The sequence below is a fragment of the Heptranchias perlo genome, chromosome 18, assembly GCF_035084215.1.
Source record: "Heptranchias perlo isolate sHepPer1 chromosome 18, sHepPer1.hap1, whole genome shotgun sequence".
Classification (NCBI taxonomy): Eukaryota; Metazoa; Chordata; class Chondrichthyes; order Hexanchiformes; family Hexanchidae; genus Heptranchias; species Heptranchias perlo.
Genome location: NC_090342.1, coordinates 11,171,235 through 11,179,260, shown reverse-complemented (window position 1 = coordinate 11,179,260; position 8,026 = coordinate 11,171,235). Strand labels below are relative to the sequence as shown.

The following is an 8,026-nucleotide window of genomic DNA, read 5'->3' as shown; positions in this document are numbered from 1 at the left end:
GCTGTGACGGGAGTGATGGAGGGTGGTTACGCGATCGATGTCAGGGCAGGATGCTTGGGACTCCCACGTTTCCTTGTGGGGTCCAGAGCAGGACTCCTGCTCCTCTTGAAACCTTTTTTTTTTCAAAAGTTACTTATCTTTTCGGCTTTCTTCTGGGTCTGCTGTTCCTTGGTGCCGGGTTCCCCTGGCGAGGACAACACCAGGCACCAACCTCACAACACAAAGTTAAAATAGCATCAGGGCCTTATCAACGTCATCAGACAAGGTCTCAATGAAACCGTTGGTGTTCTGGGAAAAAGAAACCAAGGTCAGAATTTAGGCTCATAAGAACATAAGAACATAAGAAATAGGAGCAGGAGTAGGCCAATCGGCCCCTCGAGCCTGCTCCGCCATTCAATAAGATCATGGCTGATCTGATCCTAACCTCAAATTTAAATTCATGTCCAATTTCCTGCCCGCTCCCCGTAACCCCTAATTCCCTTTACTTCTAGGAAACTGTCTATTTCTGTTTTAAATTTATTTAATGATGTAGCTTCCACAGCTTCCTGGGGCAGCAAATTCCACAGACCTACTACCCTCTGAGTGAAGAAGTTTCTCCTCATCTCAGTTTTCAAAAAGCAGCCCCTTATTCAAAAATTATGCCCCCTAGTTCTAGTTTCACCCATCCTTGGGAACATCCTTACCGCATCCACCCAATCAAGCCCCTTCACAATCTTATATGTTTCAATAAGATCGCCTCTCATTCTTCTGAACTCCAATGAGTAGAGTCCCAATCTACTCAACCTCTCCTCATATGTCCGCCCCCTCATCCCCGGGATTAACCGAGTGAACCTTCTTTGTACTGCCTCGAGAGCAAGTATGTCTTTTCTTAAGTATGGACACCAAAACTGTATGCAGTATTCCAGGTGCGGTCTCACCAATACCTTATATAACTGCAGCAATACCTCCCTGTTTTTATATTCCATCTCCCTAGCAATAAAAGCCAACATTCCGTTGGCCTTCTTGATCACCTGCTGCACCTGCATACTAACTTGTTGATTTTCTTGCACTAGGACCCCCTGATCCCTTTGTACTGCAGTACTTTCCAGTTTCTCGCCATTAAGATAATAACTTGCTCTCTGATTTTTCCTGCCAAAGTGCATAACCTCGCATTTTCCAATATTGTATCACATCCAGGCAACGTCACCAACAATTCAATTTCACGTCTGCTGTGAGTTCCCTTTCAGCCATCTTTAGTCTCTTTATTGTCCCATTACCGCTCTCCGTGCCTTGTACCATTATCCCTTTTGTTATTTAATCACTCCTGCCCTCCACCCTTTCACAGGCCTTCCCTTTTGTTCTTTCCTCCCCTTCCCTCCACCGCCCCCCCCCCGCCCCCTCTCCCTGGCTCGGTACTTGCTTAAAAACTAAATCTTTACTTCTTCCAGTTCTGACGAAAGGTCAGTGACCTGAAACGTTAATTTTCTCTCTGTACAGACGCCACTTGACCTGCTGAGCATTTCCAGCATTTTCTGTTATTATCTCAGATTGCCAGCATCTGCGGTATTTTGCTTTTGTTTTAGTGTGTTTTTCTTTCCTTGTTTAGGTTTTCCCTTCCCACGCCCCCCCCACTCCCGCACCAGTGCCCAGCTCCAGGGTCTGCCAGGCCTTGTTTTGCAAGGTAGCTTGGAACAGCTCATTCTCAACTTTCCCTGAGGAAGTAATTTGCTTCTTTTGTTATTACGTTCAGAATAAGGTCGCCACAACTTTTCTTGTGCGCGTGATTATTATTTAAGCTCACTGAGTCACAATGTTCCCCCAACGTGCTGAGCAGCAACATAAAATAGACTTTGTTCAGGGAGGTAGTGCCTCAGTGGTGTGATCAGGGTGTATGGTCCTTTCCAGCCTCAGTGTGGCCACAAGACTACAGGCACACTCCAGGCTGTGACTATATCTCACGCCTTTGTAGCTTTCACAGGTTTCAGCCGTGTCTCAGTTGTTAGCACTCTCACCTCTGAGTCAGAAGGTTGTGGGTTCAAGTCCCACACCAGAGACTTGAGCACAAAATCTAGGCTGACACTTCAGTGCGGTATTGAGGGAGTGCTGCACTGTCGGAGGTGGTGTCGTTCAGATGAGACGGGTGGACGTAAAAGATCCCACGGCACTATTTCGAAGAAGAGCAGGGGAGTTCTCCCGGGTGTCCTGGACAATATTTGTCCCTCAGCCAACATCACTAAAAAAAGATTGTCTGGACATGATCTCATTGCTATTTGTGGGCAAATTGGCTGCTGTGTTTCCCACATTCCAACAGTGACTACACTTCAAAAAATACTTAATTGGCTGTAAAGCGCTTTGGGACATATTGAGGTCGTGAAAGGTGCTATATAAATGCAAGTCTTTCTTTTTGTAACAAATAAATACTAAGGCTTGCTGTGTATATGGAGTATCCGCCATGATTTCAGCTTTCCTCATCATTCGCTGTGTTGACAGTTGATTTTCTTCAGACTGTTTCCTTCCGTTAGCTGAATATTGATGAAGCTACTTTATATACAGAATCAAAATGCCAAAGATGGAAAAATGTTGAAATCAAATAGGTAGCAATAAAATGGAAAACATGGTGATTCACCTGAGGAAAGCTATGTGCATCCTTTCAGGATATTGGTCCCATATGTTGGTTTTGCAGGTTGAAAGATACAATGTTCCTCCCACCATAGTAGCTATAGAAATATCCAAAAGAGTGTCCCTCATCTGGTTAACATATTATTTTCTGCTTAAGATATGATTTGTATATTTACTTTGAGTAAGAAACTGGGATGTCTTATAAACCTGAATAATCAAAACGCCTGGACTACAATGTAAGTCACGACAATAGATCTTATTGATCGGCATCGTATAAGGTCACCTCTTACTGATCTTACCCCATCTTTCATCACCACATAATGATTACTATTTGGGGTGAAAAATATCCTAGGTAACGGATGATGAGTTGGAATAGAATCACAGAACCATACAGCACAGAAGGAGGCCATTCAACCCATTGTACCTGTGCCAGCTCTTTGAAAGAGCGATCCAATTAAACCCACTCCACCCTGCTCCTTCCCCAAAGCCCTGCATTTTTCCTTTTCAAGTATATAGCCAATTCCCTTTTGAATGTTATTATTGAGTCTGTTTCCACCACCCTTTCAGGCAGTGCATTCCAGATCATAACAACATGCTGCACGAGTAAAGATTCCTACCTAATACAGTTCCTATCTTACAACTCCTGTGAATGCTTTGAACTTGTGGGGGAGTCCAAAACTAGAGGTCATAAATATAAAATAGTCACTAATAAATCCAATAGGAAATTCAGGAGAAACTTCTTTACCCAAAGAGTGGCAAGAATGTGGAACTCACTAACACAAGGGGTAGTTGAGACGAATAGCATAGATGCATTTAGGGGGAAGCTAGATAAACACATGAGGGAAAAAGGAATAGAAGGATATGCTGATAGGGTTAGATGAAGTAGGGAGGGAGGAGGTTCTTGTGGGGCATAAACGCTGGCATAGGCATGGACCAGTTGGGCCGAATGGCCTGTTTCGATGTAACTTGATGTAATATTCTGCTCCACTTAAGGTCCTGATTGTGCAGCAGAATACACTGCCAACATTTGAGAAGTGATTTGAAAGAATAATAGATATTTTAAAAGATCTTTATGGGATTTCATTTTGATGTATGTAAGTGTATCTTTGGAAAGGGTTTGTCTGCGAATGACTCTTCAGAGTAAGAATCCAGAGGAGTAATCGAGGGTTAAAAAATTGCTTGATTTATTTCTGGTGTCTCCCACTAAGAAACCTATTCAGCATATCAGCAAATTAACGATCTACAATGCAACAACAGGGTATGGATTGGGAAGGTGTATCACCTGTGCAGATTTCACAGTTGCTCCACCAGCCCTTTCCCTGCTGGCTTCTAATTGCAGTGTCTGTAATACGTAAAATCTTCTGCATACTGTAGTAATTTGCAAACATATTGTATCATCAGAGTAAGTAGAATTGAACCATTATAGCAGAAAGTAGAGGCTAGGGCCTAGAAGGTCGATGGCGTCGCGAAGGTTTTTCGGGCACTAAACGGATGCCTCAGCCTCCAATATGGCGGGCAGGAAGCGCACACTCACGATGAACCAGAAATGGGCCACCCGCCATATTGGTGTAGGCAAAAAAATAGGCATCCAGGACCCGAGCCTGAAATAGGTGTTAGGTCCTTTGCACACGCAAATAAGGGGCCTAATGCCTGTTTGAGGCCCACTGTGCAAAATTGTGTTGCCCTTAATGCAGCCGGCTCAGAAAATCAGTTCTACGTGTGGCCTAGTCGGCCGTCCTTAAAGGGACCGCTGTAGGCTGCCAACAAAAAGGTCAGTTTGTAAAAAAAATACTTACCTGAATGTGGAGCTGATTGGAGCAGGTGTGCTCCTCCTGACCCCAAATTAATAACCACAGGTCACAGCTGGCCGCCACTCGCATCCCCCTCCTGATTGTCCTCCCTTACCTGGTCGTCTTTCCTTCCCCTTTAAGCACTTATCTGAGGGCTGTTGCCAGCAACACAGCAGCCCAAAAATCTAAACCTCTTCGCCGACAAGATGCCTGGGGATGCCCAGCAGGGTTTCGCAGCTCGCTGGTCGTATTTAAATAAGGCCTAAGGCCCAATATCAAGTGCACCTTGGGCCTAACCGTTTAAGACCAGTTCGCGTCGGCCTGCTGACTAATTTCCAGGCCTAGAATCACACAGCATATACAGTAACAGACCGAGGTGTGACATTGTTGGGATTGGTTTATCTATACTCTACATTGTTGGTGCCATTTGCACTTGTAAGTTTCAGATATGTTTAACAAGCAAAGTCACTCATTGCTAATGTGTTTTAGAGTAAGGATACACCTTCTTTATCCAATCACTTCAGTCAGTCATCCGGCCTGATTATGGTGTTAAAGATCCCAGATACAGACTTAGCAGTACTAGGTTTACACACAGTCGAGAGCTTAATGGAATGTGAGCAGAAGGAGTGATGTGGTGTCATGGTGAGCATGGTCATGTTTTTCACATTCAATGGAACTGGCCTGTGACTACTCAATACCTCAACCACAAACTGTTAACTTTGCAATAAATGAAACAGTACATTATTCTTCAAGCAACTTAACTCCTACCTTTTTCTTATTGCAATCTGGTCAGATGTGACTGTCAGAATAACTGTCTTTGAATTGCAGAAGATCCTTGGTATACAGCTGTGCCTCCACCTCAGTGTATTCAGTCAGATTTAAAATAAAAGTACGAAAACTCTCGATTGGTAAAATGGAGACATGTTTATCAGTCACACATGTAACATGTAGGCACACATCAAGCTATGACACATTATTACACAAATACAGAGCATTGTCCAGGGTGCTGTATCAACAGCAGCTGTATTAGGTAGGAATCTTGACATGTTAAGTTATATCATCGGGTACCTACGATCTTTTGTCACCCCAAATGGGCTGTTTTATTGAATAGCCTCAGGTACCTGTATAATTTTGCAATTCAAAACAAAGTATGAGAATGAAAATGTGAGTGTGTGTGTGTGTGCATGTGTGTGTGTATGTACGTGTGTGCAGTCATGCGTGTGCAGATGTGCATGCATGCATGTGTGTGTAGTCGTACATGTGCGGATGTGCATGCGTGTGTGCATGCGTGTGTGCAGTCGTGCATGTGCGGATGTATATGCGTGTATGTGCAGTAGCAGTGCCAGCCCTCGCTGCCCAGGCTCTCACACGAAGAATAGTCACTTGGGCAAATGGCCAAAATGGCTACAGGTGCCCTTGCAAAACATACCCCAGCATGAGCCAGCACCTCCAGGAGAGGAGGAGGGGAAAAATGAGTCCAGAAAACTTATTAGTTTGTGCAGTAGTTGTGGATTAAACATGAGCAGATAACATTAGAAGAAAGATTTGCTCATTGCAGTTTGTGGGACCCTGCTGTGCACAAATTGGCTGCTGCGTTTCCTACATCACAACAGTGACTAAGCTTCAAAAAGCACTTCATTGGCTATAAAATGCTTTGGGACGTCCTGAGGTTGTGAAAGGCGCGATATAAACACAAGTTCTTTCTTTACATTAGTGATATAAATTGAATATTAAGTTGCAAGTATTTATAAATGATTCTGGGAATTATGCCAAAAGTGATCATAAATACATAGTTCGTTTCAACCAGAAAACATTAATTTTTCCCAGACAAATTAAATTCAAAATACCAGAATTACATCACACTTGCAAATTGGTTTAAATGTGCCTGACGTTTATATTTGGTAAAATTAATGAGATTGCTATTTGTTCATATGAGCAAGAAATAAGATCCTATGAGATTCTAATTATATAATACAGGATCAAACTCCTTCAATATTTCATCAGCTACAATCGAATGAGGGAGAGAAAATTTTTAACTGGTTCTTGCCACCTGAGCAGGGTTCAAATATTTAATCCCTATCAACTTTTCCCTATCTTCTTTGAGTTTGTGATTCATATCCTGTTATTCAGATAGGTAAATGAAGTCTTGATTGTTCCCCCTACAATGCTGAATATATATTTAAATTTCTTTTATTGTTCCCGGGCTGTAGACGACACTGGCAAGGCCATATTTATTGGCCATCTATAGTCGCCCTGAGAAGGTGGTGGTGAACCTTCTTCTATGATGCAACATCTAAGGGCCTTGCTAGGCTACTTCAGAAGACAAGGGGGTAAATTTTAACCCCCAAGATGGAGTGGGTTGGGGGGGGGGGGGGGTGCTGGTCGGAGGTTAAAATAACAACTTTTTGGAGTGGGACCACATCCCAGCTCCAACTCACCCACTTCTGGGTTTAACCCAGGCAGGTTTGTATGCGTGTGCACAACTGAAACCAGGAAGTCCCGCCCCCATTTAAAGCTGGCGGACCGTACCTCATTGAAATACTTGAGGTACTTAATTCTTTGTGTATTGGAAAACTTAATTAATCTTACCTGTTTGGGTTTCCCATTGCTTCCGATTCACGTCAGATGAAAGCAGAAAGGAAGGGCCGGATCCATGAGGTGTGCGCCTTTATTGCGCTGCTTGTGAGCCTGGAGGAGCAGGAGCGCTTCATCCAGGCCCAACAAGCACACCTGGCCAACAGGACCCCCGCAATCGGCCGCCCCCACCCCCCCATCGATGATGGATCTCCGCCCCCCCCCACCATGATGGACACCCCTCATATGGTGGCCCCTCACCTACCTCCGGCTCATCGCCCGGCATCAGACCCTCCAATCTCCACTTCCCGGCCCCCCCCGATCTTATCCACCACCCCCCCAATGTCCTCCCCAACTCCCAATCTCTTCCCTGGCCCATGATCCCTCCCTTCCTCCAATCCCCGGCTGCGGCCTTCTAACGCAGGCCTTTCTGCCCGCCAGCCAGCCAGCCTGTCAATCAGGCTGGCTGCCGAGCGCGAAGCCCAGAAGTAAAATTTGTTGACCTCACGATCACAGATCACGATCCGCGAACTTACCTTCACACCCGAAAATCTCCCCCCACCACTCTCTTCCCGGCTCGATGTCAAAATCATGCCCTCGACCGAAGTCAACTACATAATTGTGTGATTGGAATCACATTGTAGACCAAACATACGAACATACGTACGAACATACAAATTAAGAGCTGGAGTAGGCCATTCGGCCCCTTGAGCCTGCTCTGCCATTTGCTAAGATCATGGCTGAGTTGATTGTGACCTCAATCCTACTTTCCCGTCTACCTACTATAACCTTTGACTCGCTTGTTAATCAGGAATCTGTCTAATTCAGCCTTAAAAATATTCAATGACCCTGCCTCCACCGCTCTCTGGGGAAGGGAGTTCCACAGACTCACAACCCTCTGAGAGAAAAAAATTCTCCTCATCTCCGTCTTAAATGGGAGACCCCTTATTTTTAAACTGTGGCCCTTAGTTCTAGTTTCTCCCACAAGGGGAAACATCCTCTCACCATCTACCCCTTCAAGTCCCCTCAGGATCTTATATGTTTCAATAAGATCACCTCTCATT

At 44.6% G+C, this 8,026-nt stretch overlaps 1 protein-coding gene across 1 annotated transcript in view; it reads right to left on the bottom strand.

Annotated features, from left to right (window-relative positions):
* Positions 1 to 225: 225 nt before the first annotated feature.
* Positions 226 to 8,026, bottom strand: part of LOC137334912 (chemokine-like protein TAFA-2) — a 104,937-nt gene continuing 97,136 nt past the window's right edge. Inside the window, 1 exon segment of the mRNA XM_067999998.1 lies at positions 226 to 288. Within this exon segment, the coding sequence (XP_067856099.1) occupies positions 226 to 288 (63 nt within the window).